This window comes from Zophobas morio, unplaced genomic scaffold (assembly GCF_036711695.1).
Source record: "Zophobas morio isolate AGI-343-1 ecotype UQ-CSIRO unplaced genomic scaffold, CSIRO_AGI_Zmor_V1 ptg000004l, whole genome shotgun sequence".
Classification (NCBI taxonomy): domain Eukaryota; kingdom Metazoa; phylum Arthropoda; class Insecta; order Coleoptera; family Tenebrionidae; genus Zophobas; species Zophobas morio.
Genome location: NW_026972109.1, coordinates 8,133,078 through 8,153,632, shown reverse-complemented (window position 1 = coordinate 8,153,632; position 20,555 = coordinate 8,133,078). Strand labels below are relative to the sequence as shown.

Sequence of the window (20,555 nt, the reverse complement as noted above, 5' to 3'; positions counted from 1 at the left end):
GTTTTTCTGTCGTCTGCTGGAAATTTGTTACAGGTAATCTAACACCATGAATTAAAGTTTATCTATTCTTCCTTTCCTCCATTAGTTTAATAATGCAGCCTTAATTTTAGTTTCAAGTTAGAGGCAGTTGTGGAAGACCGAGTGTTTAATTTTAAACAAGTTTGACGCCATTAAAGTTTTAGTCAACAACATGCCATTAAAATCAAACTTAAGTCCTAAGTTTGTTTTAGTTTTCGCTAATACGTTTCCTTATTTTCCAATTTTTCACAAAAATCATCTCGAATTATTATGACAGTCAGATGAAAATTTTGGCAAAATTGGACGTCATTTTCAAAAAATCCATTTTATTTTGTCAGTTTTTTCAAAAAACGCACACTTCCTTAATGACATTTTCCCTCTTTTCAATTTCTCCCTCACCCATTAGTTTTTCGTCACCCTCCCATTACATGTCTTCTACCTAGCAATTCTCAAGTGGCTTACAAGGAAGCCCCAAGTACCTCTTCGACGACACTCCTCGCAAGTCCTGTCAACAGAAAACCCGAACTCTCAAATCCGAGTATTCCCGTTACACCAAACAACTTGGCACTAATTACCAAGTAAAATTAGCCCATTACAAACCGAAAACTCAAACCCCACCCTCTTAAACGCCACAGACAGATATTTCCTTCGTCACATCATCTCCGATGCACATGTCGACTGAATATTTTTGTCAGTTTATTAAACGGCGTTAAAACGGTAAATTATGAATTAGACGCTTTGAAATTAACTAGATTTAGTGCGGCCGCTATTTCGAGCTAGCATATTTCTATTAAAATTCCATGGGAGTTCACCAGCCCACCATGAAATAGAGAAATTATTGTCTTGTAATAATTAGTCGCTTATAAAGATTTGAAGCCGTGCGTTGTCGGGTGCGAATTGTTCGAATTGCCAACAGATGTATTTTAATGGTGGTAAATGCCAGCGGTGAAAGAAAAATGAGCTGCTGTGACAGAATGCGTGTTATTCGAACTGCCCAAATTCCCTAAACCAAACAAATGTGGCGTTTGCGTTAAATAAAATTAATCTCTTCCTAGAGATGGGTGGCGCCTGCCATGTGCGGTTATTTCTAACGCGATTTATGGACGTGCTGAAAATTCGAAAATGGAACGATTTCCATCGATTCTTTCTACGACCACATGTAGCGAAACTGTGGTCGTGGAAAAATGATTACATATTTTTATGATCTTTTACTTAATTTCTCACTTTATCGGCAATTTTGTACATTAGCAGTCACATCACGTTTCGACTACTGGAATCTTCACGCACTAATGACTCGTCTTCAATTAATTTAAATACGAAAAACGCTGACCTATTTCAAAACCAAATTAGCAAATTATGTAAACGTAGCAATTTTATGATCAAATTATAGAGAATTGAATTAGGAATCAGCATTATGGCCCGAAGCGAGATTTTCATGCTTATTAAACCAAAACACGGTCTAAATTGGCTGCCACGATGAGAAGATACAAAATATTCATATCCTCTCGACTAATAGCATACAATATAAGGATGTCGATGATAAATTCTTCAAATATGGCACTGAGAAACGATTTAATTAAGAAAATTTATCGATGTAGAGTGAAAGTTGTAGTAATTGTATCCACACATTATTATTAATAGTCTGATCGAGACAACCGAAAAATTGAACACACCGTTAAATACAAATTCGTTTTTCTGACTTTATGTTTCAACATGAGAAACGCCTTTCATTTTAATTTTTTCTCTTTGATAAGTATATTGCTTTAGAAGGGTACCGCTAAGCCTGGAGGAGCCAAAGATGTAAACAAAATTACGTTATTAAATTAATTTGTGCCTTATTTCTGCAACAGATTAGGTTTTTCGAACTGGACTGTGAAGGTTTTTCATTTCTACCAGGCCTTTCTACTCAGTTAATTACATATTTGTTCCTATAAAATTTGGTCCAAAGATATTTTGATAGAACTTCCCTCGCTTCTGAAGTACAGTAAAACAAATATCTACTATTTCTCTGAAAAATTATAAAATTTGATTTTGCGGAATTTTACTTTTTCTTGATAACCTTTGTGGAGTAAACACAATATAGAAGCTACTAGTCACGTGTAATAGAAAAAAAGACAATTGGGAGCCCCCAGAAAATTTAAAATTCTTAACAAAAGTCACTTGGGGCCCCTGAGAAGGTTTCGCTTTCTTTTAAAAAAAACTGTAGGGACCTCCAAGAAGGTTTCACATTCTTAAAAAAGATATTTGGCGCCCCTGAGAAGGTTTTATATTTTTAAAAACAACAATTGGGACCCCTGAGAAGGTTTCACATTAAAAAAAAAGACATTTGACGCCCGCGAGAAGGTTTTACATTTTTAAAAATAACAATTGGGTCCCCTGAGAAGGTTTCACATTCTAAAAAAAACATTTAGGGGCCCGAGAAGGTTTTACATTTTCAAAAAAGGCAGTTGGAACCCCCGAGAAGGTTTGGCATTTAAAAAAAAAACAGTTGAGACCCCCGAGAAGGTTTCACATTAAAAAAAAAGACGTTTGGCGCCCCCGAGAAGGTTTGACATTTTTAAAAATGACAGTTGGGACCCCAGAGAAGGTTTTACATTCTAAAAAAAAAAAACATTTAAGGGCCCCGAGAAGGTTTTACATTGTCAAAAAAGTCAGTTGGGACCCCCGAGAAGGTTCACATTAAAAAAAAAACATTTGGCGCCCCTGAGAAGGTTTTACATTTTCAAAAAAGTCAGTTGGGGCCCCCGAGATGGTTTCACATTAAAAAAAAACATTTGGCGCCCCCGAGAAGGTTTTACATTTTCAAAAAAGTCAGTTGGGGCTACCGAGAAGGTTTTACATTTTTAAAAATGACAGTTGTGACCCCTGAGAAGGTTTCAGATTAAAAAAAAAAGACATTTGGAGCTCCCGAGAAGGTTTTACAATTTTAAAAATGGCAGTTGGGACCCCTGAGAAGGTTTCACATTAAAAAAAAAGACGTTTGGCGTCCCCGAGAAGATTTGACATTTTTAAAAATGACAGTTGGGACCCCTGAGAAGGTTTTACATTCTAAAAAAAAACATTTAGGGGCCCCGAGAAGGTTTTACATTTTCAAAAAAGTCAGTTGGGCCCCCGAGAAGGTTTTACATTAAAAAAAAAACATTTGGCGCCCCTGAGAAGGTTTTACATTTTCAAAAAAGTCAGTTGGGGCCCCCGAGAAAGTTTCACATTAAAAAAAAACATTTGGCGCCCCCGAGAAGGTTTTACATTTTCAAAAAAGTCAGTTGGGGCCCCCGAGAAGGTTTTACATTTTTAAAAATGACAGTTGGGACCCCTGAGAAAGTTTCAGATTAAAAAAAAGACATTTGGAGCCCCCGAGAAGGATTTACAATTTTAAAAATGGCAGTTGGGACCCCTGAGAAGGTTTCACATTAAAAAAAAAGACGTTTGGCGCCCCCGAGAAGATTTGACATTTTTAAAAATGACAGTTGGGACACCTGAGAAGGTTTTACATTCTAAAAAAAAACATTTAGGGGCCCCGAGAAGGTTTTACATTTTCAAAAAAGTCAGTTGGGCCCCCGAGAAGGTTTCACATTAAAAAAAAACATTTGGCGCCCCCGAGAAGGTTTTACATTTTCAAAAAAGTCAGTTGGGACTTCCGAGAAGGTTTCACATTAAAAAAAAACAATTGGCACCCCCGAGAAGGTTTGATATATCTAAAAAAGACAGTTGGGATCCCCGAGAAGGTTTCATATTCCTAAAAAAGAAGTTTGACGCCCCCGAGAAGGTTTGATATTTTTAAAAAAAGACAGTTGGGACCCGCGAAACGGTTTCACATTCTAAAAAAAGGCCATTCGGGGCCCTCGAGAGGGTTTTTCATTTTAAAAAAAGGCCATTTGGGGCCCCCGAGAAGGTTTGACATTTTCAAAAAAGTCATTTGGGACTTCCGAGAAGGTTTCACATTAAAAAAAAACATTTGGTACTCCCGGGGAAGTTTGACATTTCTAAAAAAGACAGTTGGGATCCCCGAGAAGGTTTCACATTCCTAAGAAAGAGGTTTGACGTCCCCGAGAAGGTTTGATATTTTTAAAAAAGACAGTTGGGACTCCCGAAACGGTTTCACATTAAAAAAAGACATTTGGACGCTCCTAAGAAGCTTTCACATTAACAATAGACATTTGACGCCCCCGAGAATGTTTTACATTTTTAACAAAGACAGTTGGGACCCCCGAAACGATTTCGCATTCTAAAAAAGGCCATTTGGGGCCCACGAGAAAGTTTTATATTTTTAACAAAGACAGTTGGGGCCCCCAGGAAGGTTTCATATTCTAGAAAAAAGCCATTTGGGGCCCCCGAGAAACTTTTACATATTTGAAAAAGACAGTTGGGACCCTCGAGAAGGTTTCACATTAAAAGAGAACACTTGGGGCCCCCGAGAAGGTTTGACATTTTTAAAAGACAGCTGCGATCCCCAAGAAGGTTTCACATTCATAAAAAAGACAATTGGCGTCCTCAAGAAGATTTTACATTTTTTAAAAATTGGTCGACAGAACTTTCCTCCCCCATACAGCTTATTAAATCCAGCTCTTTCAAAAATTTAAAACATTTGATTTTGAAAATTTTGTTGTTTTTTTATGGCAACCATTATAAGCTAAAATAAAAATATATATCTAATGTTTAAGTAAAGATAAAGAAATGTGCTAACCGCTTGTTACAAGTGAGTTTTTATAATATAAAATTTTGTATTGTTGGCATCCACAATTTGGCAAGGACGCATGAATCAATTTGGATAGATGAATTGTAATACTAATAATAAAAGTATTGTATTATTATTATTCTTGAATAGTGATTTATAAATCAATAAAATAACGTAACAATTTAATCACGTTTGCCTTATGTAATAACAGACGTGCGATTGAAAATTGAACTGAAAATAATTTATGATACCTGTAACTTAAGACAAATACACCTATCAACCTGTAGGCGTGAGAGTGAAACAGAAATTAAACCAAAAGATGTCTTCTACGAATTGCAATAACCGGATCACAATGCCGACGGTCCAGACTTTTTTATTGCTTTGACTTCCACTTACTGAATAAAACACTGCATTTTATTTTGATTTTCGATATTGTAATTTACATTTCGTTAATTATAACTTGTCTAGATCTAGGGGAGACTCAGCATCTCCTAGTCTCTCCCTAACTATGGCCTTGTCTAGGGGTTATGAAATATCTAAAAGATATGAAACAAACAAATTGCCCGATGGACTCTATTACAGTACGTTACATACGTAGTTGAAAGTGTTTATGTTTATACATCGGAAGAATGTCACGTAGAAATTAGTTTGATTTGAATGAGCTCGTCTCCTCAAAACAGAGGATCAAAACTATTAAGTAGTAAGCTACAATCTACAAAATGCTCTGAATATCATTATTAAAATTGTTATTAAATAAAGACGTTTGTATTTTCACATTTTCGGGGATGAATTAAAAGTAAAAATTCATCACATTTTGCAAATTTTGGGTAGAATTTCTTCGGCAAATTTCAAAATTAAATTGCAAAATGTTGTTTTATAATTTTGATTTTTTTTTCTGATAAAAACTCAACACGGAGTCATAAACTACATATATAGGACTATGTTATTTTATGCAATGGAAAACCCATTTAATATGTACAATTTTGAAGTGACGTCATTATTGGTGAGGATGATTAGACAAATTGTTGTTAGCGTTTTACCATTTATATGATATAACATGATACAACAATCGGCGCAGTACTTTCGGAGATTATCTGTCTAATAAAATTATCCGGAGACGGCAGACAGATGGACAGACGGGCAGACAGACGTGCAGACGGAAACGAGAGACTATCTCTTCGTACTCTAGGGGTCATGAAAGGTCGACAAAACGCAAAAGTAGAGACTCGGCCAACGGAGTAAAAATTATAACTGTGTCACTGTAAGAGCGAATTACGAATTTTGTTGAAAAAGAATTTGAAATAATAAATTTCGTGTTATTGTGTTTAAAAATAAATAAGGAAGCCATTCGTTTTATAAATTTTGAAATAATTGGTGTTGGATACAAATTCTTGCCATAATTTTTTCAACACTCAATTCATTACGGGCAATAAAAATCCGCGATAATGAAACAGTAGCGAAAATAAACTTACGTATTTTATTTTTTAATTTACAAGTGTTTGAACTTTACGTGTCATGTTTATTAATTTTTCCCGAAACTTTTAAAAATTCTACAGTTTCAAGGCGATTTTCGCACACACGTGCAAAAATAGTCTTGACACATCGTAGATACACATTTATTAGCCAATTATGAAAATAAATTCGACAAAAACTGTTTTGAAACAGGTTAAAAGAGCACCATAAATTTTACCTTTTTTTCCTAGTCGCTGCGACATTAAAATAGAATAAAATGCTTCCAGCGAATGTCGACACTTTAATATAATTTCAAAATTGATAATAATTTACAGTTTTAAAATATACATAAATAGACTTGATTTCACAAAAAATCCACGAAAAAATAAATCTGCATTGTGAATAACATTAAATATGCCGTTTTCGCCTCATCACTCTATGAAATGACTGTAAAATAATTTATGCGGGATCATTTATTTCAATTACGTGACTGTACATGTGAACGAAACCTACGGCGACGCTGTCAATTAAATCACCATTTACATAACACTAATATGTCAAAAAATCTCTGCTGGAAAAACAAGTCATAAATTAATTAATTAATAAAGTGAAATGGCAGAAGCGTGAAGGCTGATGGCGCAAAAATAGGGCGCAGTTGAACAGAAGCGTAACGAGGAATTTTAAGCCCACAAAGAATTTTCAGTTCGATTTATCTCCAATTTTTTCAGAGTTGGCAGACTGCTTGAGCATAAAATTTTCACTAGTTTATTGGTACGTGACGGCCCGGACAAGAAACTATTTAAATAAATACTAAAAATTGTTTAAGAATTCTCAATCTATTTGTGTTAAAGCGTGCCGCCCCCGCCACCCCCATTACCCTGCGTAAATCTGCAACTCCGCAAAGTCCTCTTCTCCTTTCCAGCAATTAAAATAGTTGCATCGCAATCCGTCTGAATTGTTTGTCCAGTCCGGTCTTCCGGAACCGGCACCGCCGCCAACAGACAAAGAGACTCCGGAGGGAGAGGGCGTTGGAGCGCTAACGCTAACAATAACTCTGCGGGGTTGACAGTGTCGTAATAAATACGGTCGCACCCGCTCGGCTATTTTCCACCCGATTTACTTCTGATGAGAAAATGAGCATTCCGCCCAGGCACGGGTGCGAGAAAACTCACTGACGTCATAAATCGTCCGGGCGCGGGGCAAAGGGCATTAAGTTACGGTTTGCGTTCGCAAAGGAGACAAAACAGGGCTGGGACATCCCTTATTCATTAAAGGGATCGCCGTTTTATTCGCACAAGAGGATTGCGGGGCGTAAGTGGCGCGGGGGCGTGAGGTCGGCGGCAATTGGGGGCAGATGGAAAGATAGAAGAAGTCGGGAAAGTGGAGGGTTTTAGGGAATTTTGGAGAGGTGGTGTGGAACTATATAAGTAGGGTTGTAACTTATTGGCACTGGAATTCTAACTTTAGTGATATAGTGAGATTTTAAACAAGATATATAACAAGATGGATAATATAATTAGAAAATTTGGTCGAAGGTTATTTAGACAGAAGTTTCTTCGCCCCTAAAGTACAGCCCAACAAATCCCCCTTTTTTGAAAAATTGTAAAAATTATTTGCGATTTTTGTTTTCGATAACCTTTATAAAATTAAAAACAGTTTTGAATTTTTAAATTTTGCAACTTTTGAATTTTTCCGTTTTTAGATTTTGCACTTCCTCGATTTAAAATTTGTCGAGTTTTATATTTTTAATTTTTCAATTTTTTGTTTTTATAATTTCATTTTTTTCAATTTTCCCCACCAACAATTCGATGAATTCAACTCCAAAATTTACAACAGTAAATTTGTTTTTACTTTTATAAAATAAGATACTCTTGCACTTGTGGTGAATGAATCCATGTTGAATACTACATACTCCATATCTACATTATTAAAAAAAAAAAAAATCAAAACTGTGCAACATTTTGTATTTTAACTTTTAAATTGCAAAAACTGAATGCTCTGAAATCTTACGAACGTTTTAAGTTTATCGTAAGCATGGTAAATTGTTAATCAAAATTTATTCGTTTATCCCCTCCAAAAGAATTGATGACGTTATTTCAAAATTTTGGCGAATAAACCCATTCTGAAGTATGGAAAATATTATGAATGCATTAATAGACTTGTTGGTCTCTTAATGCATTCATAATTTTCAGAATTACATATACAGGGTGAGTCAAAAAAATTCATGAATGAGGCAGTTTATTGTAATCAATACCATAAACTGCCTTATTCATGAATTTCATGAAAAAATTAAGAACAACTCACTCCATTTCTGCGAAAATTTGGGAATACAGTACTATTATTATTAGTACCACACTGCATCTACCCCAAAGTGATATACGTGTCCTTGCAAAAATTATTTTAACTTATCATAAATGTTTTCACAAGAAAATTTACAAAATCTAATTTTATAATTCTTCGAAAAATCTGGATTTATTTACCTTGATCAAGTTTTTGATATCACAATTTTTCGTTTTTTCTTTTTCTTTAATTTTCAATTTTCAATTTTTCAATGTCTCAGTTTCAAAATTCTTCGTTTCTCTAGCTTTAATTCTTTAAAATTTTCGATTTCTCGACTTCCAAATTTTTCAGTTTTGATTTTCTTCAATTTTTCGATTTGCAATTTTTCAATTTTGTAATTTTTCGATATAACAATTTTTAATTTTTCGATTTTTCAGTTTCTCATTTTTAATTTTTCGATTTATCATTTTTCGTTTCCTCGGTTTGTCAAGTTCATGATTTTTATTTTTCATTTCCTATTTTTTAATTTTCATTTTCCCAGTTCTACATCAGAATTTTTAGTTTTTTCATTTCCTTTATTTTTTAAATGTTGTTTTCGGTTTTATAATTTCTTGTTTATACAATCCTTCAAATTTTCAGTCTTTGATTTTTCAATTCCTCCATTTTCCAATTTTTAAATTTTTGAAAATTGCAATTTCTGCATTCTCCAATGATCCGATTTCCGATTTCTTTAGTTTTTAATATTTTGATTTTGCAATATTTCATTTTTTCGATTGTAGAGTTTTTAGATTTTTAAGTTTCTCAATTTTTTATCTTTCGATAACAATTTTTCGTTTCACCCTTGTTAGAAGTTCTCGATTTTCAATTTTGCAAAATCAAATGTTATAATTTTTCAAAAAATCTTGATTTAATTAAGTACCTCCGACCAATTTCTTGATATCACAATTTTTCGTTTTACTTTTTTCTTTCATTTTCAATTTTCCTTTTTTCAATGTCTCGGTTTTAAAATTATTCGTTTTTGCAGCTTCACTTTTTTCTATTTTTCAATTCTTCAACTTCCAAATTTTTCAATTTTGTAATTTTTCGATATAACAATTTTTCATTTTTCGGTTTTTCAGTTTCTCAATTTTTCATTTTTCGATTTATCATTTTTCGTTTCCTCGGTTTGTCAAGTTCATGATTTTTATTTTTCATTTTCAATTTTTTAATTTTGATTTTCTCGATTTCTTCAGCTCAATTTTTAGTGTTTTCATTTCCTTTATTTTTTGAATGTTTGTTTCGATTTTATAATTTTTCATTGATGCAATTCTTCAAATTTTTAGTCTTTGATTTTTCAATTCCTCGATTTTCCAATTTTAAAATTTTTGGAATTTGCAATTTTTTGATTACTAAATTACCCGATTTTCCGATTTCTTTTATTTTCAATATTTCGATTTTACAAAATTTCGTTCGATTGTGGAGTTTTTCGATTTTTAAGTTTCTCAGTTTTTATCTTCCGCCTTCAATTTTTCGTTTCTTGCCTTTTTGAAGTTCTTGATTTTCAATTTTGCGAAAGCAAATCTTATAATTTTTCGAAAATTCTGGGTTTATTTGGACCTATTTTTTGATATCCCAATTTTTCATTTTTCGATTTTTCAATTTCTCAATTTTTAATTTTTCGATTTTTCAATTTTTCGTTTCCTCAATTTTTCAATTCCGTTTTTTTAATTTTCATTTTCTCGGTTTTATATCACAATTTTCTGTTTTTTCACTTCCTTTTTTTTTCAATATTTCTTTCGATTTTATAATTTTTCGGTAATTAAATTCTTCAAATTTTCAATCTTTGATTATTCAACTCCTCAATTTTCCTATTTTTAAATTTTGCAAATTTTGGATTTCTCAATTATCCGATTTTCTGATTTCTTCATTTTTTAATTTTTCGATTTTACAATATTCTTCAATTTTTGAAGTTCTTAATTTTCAATTTTTAGATTTTTCAGAGTGTTCATTTCATACTTTTTCGTTTTTTCTTTTTTGATTTTTCAATTTTACAATTTTGAAATTTTTCTATATTTATACATGATTGAAAAGTCGAAAAACTGAAAAAACGAAAAATTGTAACATTGAAAAATTGCAAATCGAACAACTAAAGAAAGGAAAAATCGAAACATCGATAAACTAAACATGGAGAACTTAAAAATCGAAAAAAATTAATGAATCGAAAAATTGGAAAATCCAAAAATTGTAGAATCGAAAAATTATAGAATTGTTAAAATTGTAAAGTCGAAAAACTGCAACAATGAAAGATCAACTCATTAATAAATTAAATAGGTATTGCGAACTTGATAAATTAAAAATCGAAAATTTGAACAATCGAATAAATAAAAAACAATTAAAATCAATAATTTAAAAATGAAAAATCTAGAAATTGAAAAATCTAAACTTGAAAAAACGAAGAATTAAAAAATCTGAACGTTGAAAAATCGAAAAATTGAAGAATTTCGTATTGAAAAAAGAAAAATTATAAAATCAGAACGTTGAAAAACCGAAAATTGGAAAAATTAAGAAAGAAAAAATTGTAAATCGAAAAATTGAAGAAATCAAAAGCTAAAAAATCTAAAAATTGAAAAATTACAAATTGAAAACTTGTGATTTTGCAAAAATACACAAATTGCACATTCTAACAATTGAAACTTCCTAAAATTGTAAAAGCAGAAAACTGAAAAATTTAAAAGTGAACACTCGAAAAGATACACATTATAAAATTGAAGAAACAAAACATTAACCTTGAAAAATTGCAAATCTAAAAATTGAAGAAACGAAAATCGAAATATTGAAAAACAAAAAATCGAGGAAAAATTCAATCGATGAAAAATTAAAGACAGAAAAAATGAAAAATTGAAGAATTGAAAAATTCAAGTCAAAAAAGCTGCGGGAGTGTTATTTACATCACTTTATAGACGAAAAACAAAAATCGCAAAATCAAATTTTACAATTTTTCAAAGAAGTGGGCTATATTTTAGGTGCTAGGAAGCTCTGTCTTCGACCAATTTTTCCTTTCCCATTAATAAGTCAGACTTCGATATCATATCCAATGTTATAGTTTCTGTTTTGAAATAGTGAACCTACTAAATGACTTCTGACGGGTCTATTTAGGTACCGAGTATCCACAAAACTCCTCAAGATGAAAGAAAAAATTTATGGCTTGTTTGGGTAATTTGCTTGAAAGAATCAAGGCATGGAGTGTGAACAGGATCATAAATTAAACGATCTGACATCGCGTAAATGATCACTATTTAAGAACCAGAACTATACTTTTAATATGCGATGGTTATCAAAATACCTTGTTTATATTCGTTTGTTTGATTGCTGAGAATATAAATTCCTTCCTTAAAAAAATCTATTTTCGTTCTCAGAAAATAATTATTTTTCCGGTTTTAGTCACTTTTAGATTACTATCTGATTATTATTGTTAGACAGAAGGATCTTATATCCATCGCAATAAGGCTTCTTCAGAGCCAGTAGATAATTAATTCTTGTTACGGCAGTGTTTCTACTGTAATGAAATTTCTAGTACACCTGTTGGCTGAGAATCTCATCAAGTTTTAAGTAAAAAAAAATTGTAGAAAAATTTTCGCTGTTTGTGTGGTACGAAGTAGAGTTTTCCCTTTATCTTTATATAACCCCTACACGTTCTCCCCTAATTAAATTAAAAAACGGATGTAGGGGATTTTAGAGGTTTTTTATTGTTGATCTAGAGATAGCCACCCTGTTGGCAACACTGGATTACAAATGTTATTGACGAATCAAAAACAACAAAAGCTACAAACCCAGATTTGCGCTCTGAGGAACCCCCGAAGTAAATTTATTAGTCGAGTGTTTTCAATTACGGCGTGTAACTGGGAGTAATTTTTCGGCGGAGAATCGTCTTGTTCGATCGATCGTGTGCGAGATATGTCATTTGTCAAATAGCTGTTGCTCAGAGGACCTAACGCAAATCGGGTCGGTAGTTAGGGTGACAATATGTTGACTTAATACGTATTAATGGTGTCGTGGGGTGGACGTCAGGAATGCGTCCAATAAACTAGTGCTAATGTACTGGATAATGTTAGACGCGGTTCTTTATTGGGGACTTTTATTAGTAATAAAGTCTTGTGATTATTATGTTTTCGTTTGTTAAGCCAGCGCTTATGATTTATGCATTTTAATATGCGTAATTGCGCGTCGGTACCTTTTGACTGCCGCTTTTTTCCCCCGATAATATTAGAGCAACAAACCTGTCAGAAAACGGAGCAATAAAAGTATCAAGACGAGAAGCAGAAATGTATGTTATTTTAAATACTTCTGTCAACTGTTAACTCCGATTTAATACATTAAATCAAAGCGACAGAGCTCGTTAAAAATAACATCGTTTCACCGCTTCCCAGTCTATTAAATTTAATCTTAGACTTTGACGGGTCGCCGGTGCTGCGGAGCTGACAAATGCTCGAGAAACAGAAAAAGAGGGTTTAGTGCTAATAAAACCACCAAGAGGATATTACATCAGATCGGACGGATCTGTTCGCTTTGATTTTTTTTTCGGTTTACGTTTCTGCTATTCGAAGAGTGTTCGGTAGTACCCCGTCATAAAAGAGGGCGCGGCGCCCACGTTAAAACACTTTTCGTGTTTAGAAAGGAGCAATAAACTAAACACACTGATAGCCAATATTTGTCCATTGTAAAAATAATGAATGTAATAAAAGTTTACTATGACGACATCCAATTATCTACATGTGGCCGCACGTGGGGGGCGGGGGGCATTCACCTCTTATTAATAATTAACACAACTCTCTTCCACTGCATCGATCTAGATATGATCAATTTTTTGTTTTTTTTGACGCACGTTCGATATCGATTTTTTACTTTCTGCTCGTAAGCTAAACTTGGTTTCCGTCAGTCCGACAATGTTTTAAAATTTAACTTTGTTGAACGCGTTTTTCAAATTGTTGAGTGTGGTTAATTATTCAGTCCTCTCTTTTGCCTTGAAGAGACAAAATCAAATTTCAGTTCCTTTTAACCGCTGATGCTTGTTATCCGAACGTGCTGAAAGCCCAATTTTTCCGAAGTTTAAACATAAATAGTCGAAGTTAAACATGTACTGCGAAACTGAGAATATCAGAATTTTGCCCGTTGGATCTGCTTTAAATATATTTTATATTGTCCACACTTGTATGGACTGTGGGGCATACAATTTGATTGATAAGTTAAATAGGAAAATATAAAACGGCTGTTATTATCAATTAATAGACGAAATTGTGTGATGTAAACAAATACAAAAATATATCTATTCAATAAAAACAACTTATTTTTTCATGACCGCACATCCTCGCAAAATGAAAGTCTCTCGTTTTGCCATGAACACTTGTTTTATTGATAAATCAATCAGAGGACGATTTTTTATTAAATATTCAACTGAATTCATTATTTTTATTTAAAATCAAACAATTTCACTCGAGCAGAATGGAAGTGAACTCCGTAGTTGAATTATTGCTAGCGGTCACTGTTTCAAATGTGACCGCAAATACAGCGACTAAAGGCGTGGTTTCCATGGCAACGGTGCAAACAAAAAGTCTGAATGACTCATAATTGGGTCTCCGTTTTTATTGAGCCCTTACCAACGATACAACACTTTAGATGTAAGTTTTGATACACAAACTTGTCTGTATTTTGCTAAATATTACCTTTATTTTTAAAGATGAAAAGGTTCTGTTGGTCATGCATTTGGTGTATGTCAAATGCAACATTATAATGTAAAAAAGAGCTGTGTTTATTTTGGTAATAATAATTCTTTGTTTCTAAAGAAATTAAAAAAGACTTTGTTTAAAATATCGGTGTGGAGACAATATTGCCTTGGAAATTAAACCAATTGCCCCAATTCAAAGAAAAGAGAAGAGCCTAATTTAAAAGGGGAAGAAGAAGAAACAACGTAATAAATACGTGAAATCTGAGGGAATTTTTAAAATCCGAGGAGGGAGGGTTTTTAATTGCCCGAGGGCCACCAATCGACAATTATGCCCGTGGTACATACAAAGTTTTATTCTATTTTAGTTTCTAAAAAAAAGTAACATAGTTGGCTATTATTTTGATGTTGTTCTGGATACCAAGTTGTTTATTTGTGAAATAATTTGATTTTCAAAATGCAAACTAAAGAAGCGGAAAACTTTTATTCAAAATAAATTTTAGAAGAATTTGAAGTCAGGGAATGATTTGGTGAAATATTATGTTCCCAACTATTCTAAAATAAAACAAAAATACTTAAAAAAAACCGGTAACACAGCTATTAGCTGCTAAGATAAGACTGATTTTGGCAAATGAGATCCGCTTTAAGAAAAGAGAGGGCGGGTGGGCGGGGCAAGTATCTGCTAAGATAAGATCGATTTTGGCAAATGACATATCCTCTAAGAAAAGGGAGGGTCGGTGGGCGGGGCTAGTACCTGGTAAGATAAGACTGATACTTATTTGTTTTGATTAATTGCAAGGAAAGTTCAATATTATATCAACAATTTATTATAAAGTGTTATATTTGTTGTAATAACAATAATTTTTCATCAAAAAGTACATTTTTTCTTTATTTAAAAAATATCTTTTTTTTAGAAATGGGACACTTATTTTTGAATAAAATTTATTTTCAAATTGGACACTTAATTTGAGACAGGGGGAGTAATATTTTACAGAGAAGCAGAATTTGTCAAACTACTCTTCAAGGGAGACTGAAAAACTTTTTTTAAGAATGTGAAACCTTCTAGGGGGTCCTAACTTTTTTTAAACATCTGAAACCTCGCCGGCCCTAACTGTTGTAAAATCTTCGAGGGCCCCAAATGTCTTTTCTTTAACAAGCTAAAACTTTCTCGGGGCCCCCACCAGTCTTTGTTTTAATGTGAAACCTTCTCAGGGACCCCAACTGATTTTTTAAGAATGTGAAACCTTCTAAGGGGCTCCAACATTTTTTTTTAAGAATGTGAAACCTTCTAGGGGCCCGAGCTTTGTTTTTAAATGTGAAACCTTCTCGGGGCCCCCAACTGGTTTTATTTCATGTGAAACCTTTTGAGGGGCTCCAACAATTTTTTTTAAGAATGTGAAACTTTCTCGGAGCCCCCAACTGCCTTTTATTTAATGTGAAACCTCCTCAGGGACCCAAACTGTTTTTCTTTAAGAATGTGAAACCGTCATGGGAGTCCCAACTGCTTTTTTTTAAGAATGTGAAACCTTCTCAGGGGCGCCAACGGTTTTTTTTAAAGGATGTGAAACCTCCTCAGGTGTCCCAACTGTTTTTTTTTTAATGTGAAACCTTTTCGGTATCCCCAACTGTCTATTATTTAATGCGAAACCTTCTCAGGGGTCCCAATTCTTTTTTTTTTAATGTGAAACCTTCTCGGGGCTCCCAACTGTCTATTATTTAATGTGAAACCTTCTCAGGGGCCTCATTTGTTTTTCTTTAAGAATGTGAAACCTTCTCGGGATCCCTAGCTGTCTCTTTTTTTCATGTGAAGCCTTCTCAGGAGAAGCCAACGTACTTTTTAAAGGATGTGAAACCTTCTCCGGGGTCCCAACTGTTTGTTTTTAATACGAAACCTTCTCAGGGGCGCCAACGTTTTTTTTTAAAGGATGTGAAACATTCTCAGGGGTCCCAGTTGTTTTTTTTAATGTGAAACCTTCTCTGGGCCCCCAACTGTCTATTATTTAATGTGAAACCTTCTCAGGAGCCTCAACTGTTTTTCTTTAAGAATGTGAAACCTTTCCAGGGGTCCCTATTGCTTTTTTTTTAAGAGTGTGGAACCGTCAAGGGGGTCCCAACTGCTTTTCTTTTAAGAATGTGAAACCTTCTCAAGGGTCCTAACTGTTTTGTTTTTAATATGAAACTTTCTCGGGGACCCCAACTGTCTTTTTTTAATGTGAAACCTTCTCAGCGGCGCCAACGGTTTTTTTAAAGGATGTGAAACCTTCTCAGGGGTCCCTATTGTTTTTCTTTTAAGAGTATGAAACCGTCAAGGTGGTCCCAACTGCTTTTCTTTTAAGAATGTGAAACCTTCTCAGGGGCGCCAACGGTTTTTTTAAAGGATGTGAAACCATCTCAGGGGTCCCAACTGTTTGTTTTTAATGCGAAACCTTCTCAGGGGTCCCAGTTGTTTTTTTTTTAATGTGAAACCTTCTCGGGGCCCCCAACTGTCTATTATTTAATGTGAAACCTTCTCAGGGGCCTCAACTGTTTTTTTTAATGTGAAATCTTCTCGGGGCCCCCAACTGTCTTTTTTTAATGTGAAACCTTCTCAGCGGCGCCAACGGTTTTTTTAAAGGATGTGAAACCTTCTCAGGGGTCCCTATTGTTTTTTTTTTTAAGAGTGTGAAACCGTCAAGGTGGTCCCAACTGCTTTTCTTTTAAGAATGTGAAACCTTCTCAGGGGTCCTAACTGTTTTGTTTTTAATATGAAACTTTCTCGGGGACCCCAACTGTCTTTTTTTAATGTGAATCCTTCTCAGGGGCTCCAACTGTTTTTTTTAAGGATGTGAAATCTTCTCAGGGGTCCCAATTGTTTTTTTTTAATGTGAAACCTTCTCGGGGCCCCCAACTGTCTATTATTTAATGTGAAACCTTCTCAGGGGCCCCAACTGTTTTTATTTAAGAATGTGAAACCTTCTCGGAAGCTCCAACTGTTTTTTTTTTAAGAATGTGTAATTTTCCCGGGAACCCCAACTATCTTTTTAAAAATTGTGAAACCTTCTCGGGACCCCAATTGTGTTTTTTAAATAAAATGTAAATTTCTTTTTTTCTCTTAGGTACACTGTGATATATTTAAACTTGATTTATTTTTTTTAATATATAAAGTTTTCTTTCAACAACATAATAGTTAAACATGTTTTCAATTTCGTGTTTGGAAAAAAAGACTTCGTACATTAAGAAAAAAAATGGCAAAATAGAAGCCCCGCCCACCCACCCCTTCTCAATTGTGATGAATTTTTTATTCATCGTGAGCTGAAGTGTGAAGGTTAGTTGCAAAATCCTCATTTCTCTACAAGAAATTATCATATGAAATATGTTTTTAAAAAGGTAGAATTTTCTAGAGAAATATTGATGTTACAATTAAACTCCGCCTATCGGTCTGACAACGAATGAAAAACGCATCACAAATGAGAGCGGGGCGGATGGGTGGGGCTTTATCTTTGTTTGTTTATTTATTTATTTATTTTTTTAATATATAAAGTTTTCTTTCAACAACAGGATATATCACATTGTTTTTACTCCATAGAGATTATCACAAAAAAGTAAAATTTCCCAGAATCAAATTTTATAATTTTTTAAAGAAGCAGTATTTGGACTGTACTTCAGAGACGGGGGAAGTTCTCCCGAAATAACTTTTGACCATTTTTTTTGCCAGATGACAACTCTAACTTCATTCGCTCCACCCATTTCAAAGTCACTAGTGTAGTGGTGCCCAAACTTTTTTAAAAAACAGACGTTTAATAACAATCTATCCGGAAAAGCACGCAAGTTTTCAAAGAATTCACACAACAATAAGCTAAAACCTAGAAAAATGGAGCTGTCACTGATAACCCGATGTCATTTCCACTCACCTTTGTTCCCATTGTGTAAAAACCTCAAGCCTCCACGCAAAATAAATTCGATTTCACTTATTTGCATGAATTTTCTCCTAGTTTTCCACTTTTAACGTCCCCAAGGACCTACTTTCTCAAGTTAACTCACCCCTGTCCAAACCCGCACCACGTCCCAAATTTCCGGGGCATACCTAAGCCGGGTCAAATTTATCTGGCCATTACTTTCCGGGAATTCGACGACCATACGTCTAAATCACCAATTGCCGTTGATGTGTCCTCTCCGCTTTTGTCCTCCAAGTCCATTTTGTTTCGCGCTGGCATACAACAAAAATCCACTTTCACACTCGAACTGTTTTATTATGAGAACATTTACGAGGCCGTTTTCAGAAACGTGGGGAATTTATTTCCGGAGCTTCGACAACAATTCGATTAGACGACAACGTTTAGTCAGGTGCCGATGGAATTACGTTCTGCAAACGACCGCGATGGGAATATACAGGATGTCGTCACGCCAAATCGAAGGAAGAGAAAAGAAAGCTGTCAATTTTGTTTATATATTGTTGTCAGTAGTGATGATGAATTATTAAGGCGATTATTGCTGCGTTTAGCGTAGCAACGGCCTTAAAAAACGATGTATAACTTTTAGTAGTTTCATTTCCTTGTTGGTCCCTTTCCGTGTGGTCCATCAGCAGCACCTCAACCACTATCCGATTACAAGCGTCTCGTTAGCAGCCCGTGGAATGTAATCCAAAGAAAAAAAATACTCTTACTTGGGCTTTCGTGATGGCTGTATAATACCAGGAAAAATCCTTGAACCCGTCGGTCCGTGTGAATCCGTCTCCGATCGACATAATTAGAGGTGTAAAAACGTCCATCAGGGCATCAGCACCATTTAGACAAATGGTCGTAGTGTTCGGAAACCATCCGAAGAATTCCCAAAAAATTCAATATTAAGTACAAGATTACAGTTTAAAACATTAAGTCATAGTCACACTGCTGTAGGTGAAACCGAGTCGAAGGTGCAGTCGTTCGAACGGAATAAGTGACGGTTGGAACCCTTTAATCAGAATGAACACCGCGATGGTCCAATGTCGGCATCGGCCCTCAAAGGCACCGTATTAGTCACACCTGCCAGTTACTACCAGCTAGCCAACAGGCCCCGGTCAGCCAAACAGAATGATTTGGCGATATCATTAATAATAATAATACTCCTGCTCGAACCACTTGTCTTTATTCATTTGCATTATTACAACGGGCTGAGAGCAGTCTTCGGAAATTATTGCCCACACACGTCACGGCAAGAAGAAGAGGGGAAGCGCCGCGGTTTAAAAAAATCGCACCGCCTCACTCCAACCGCCAACAATATTTCCTGTAATAACGCACACCAAAAAAAAACACATCAAAACATAAAATAGACATTTCAGTACTGTCGACTCAACAATAGAAACTTGCAGCGCTTCCCCTCTTCTTCATTCAACCCGACTTATAGACATATAAACAAAAAACACTAGTGTTTTTGCAACAAATCTAATTCTTTTTTTAATTTTCGACACTTTTTAAGTATTTTTTCGTTTCCAGACGGCCAGAACCACCTCAACCTCTTCAACAACCGGCAGCAACCCAAGAAGAAGCGGAAATCGCGGACGGCCTTCACCAACCACCAGATCTTCGAACTGGAGAAAAGGTTCCTCTACCAAAAATACCTCAGTCCGGCCGATCGGGACGAAATCGCGTCCAGTCTGGGCCTGACCAACGCGCAAGTGATCACGTGGTTCCAGAACCGACGGGCCAAGCTCAAGCGGGACATGGAAGAACTGAAGAAGGACGTGGAAAGTGCGAAACTCCTCACCGCGCATAAAAGTTTCCTCGAGAACGTGCAGGATTTGGGCATTTTGAAGAAAAAAGCGGTGATTAGTGAGGACGACTGTCCGAAAAATTTGGTCGTGACGTCGGATAAGTAGTTGGTTAGTGTTTAGGGTAGCGGAACATTGATGACTGGTGAAACTGGTCGAGTGTAAATAATGTAAATAGACTGATTGTGTTTGTAAAAGTTGTAAGATATCATGGTAATGATGTAATTAGGTAATTTATTGATTTTGCGTCTTTTCGACGGGTATTTGCAATATTTTAATATACCTACTGTGTATTATAGAGAGCTTTAGTACTTACTTCGATTGTCCTAGCGTCAATGTGGATGAAAATAAAGTATTCGAAACGTCGGAACGTGTGTTTTATTCACGATTTTTGGAAAGCAGTGACAGTCCTCGGTAAAAATAAATTAGTGAAGAAAAATATAAATGGGCGGAGAAGAGGCGGAGTAGAACAATGTGGGAAGTAGGCGGAGCTCCCATTGTCCAATCGTAACACGTTAAGAAACCAATCATTCATTATTTATTAAATACTTAGATATTTCATTTGCATAACAAGTAACACGAAATCCAGGTGCGAAATTTCACTAAATTTTGAAGCACCTAACGCATTAAATAGAATAAGATTTCACAAATCTCGCCAATCCCCGTCCAGGTAACTCGAACCTACCGACAAAGAGCCCGAGATTGAT

At 34.7% G+C, this 20,555-nt stretch overlaps 1 protein-coding gene across 1 annotated transcript in view; it reads left to right on the top strand.

The window, feature by feature from the left end:
• The window catches only part of LOC135134845 (uncharacterized), a 72,437-nt gene extending 52,223 nt beyond the window's left edge, over positions 1-20,214 (top strand). Inside the window, exon 2 of the mRNA XM_064063699.1 lies at positions 19,574-20,214. Within this exon, the coding sequence (XP_063919769.1) occupies positions 19,574-19,956 (383 nt within the window). The 3' untranslated portion in view covers positions 19,957-20,214. The remainder of the gene's footprint in view (positions 1-19,573) is intronic.
• The last annotated feature ends 341 nt before the right edge of the window (positions 20,215-20,555 follow it).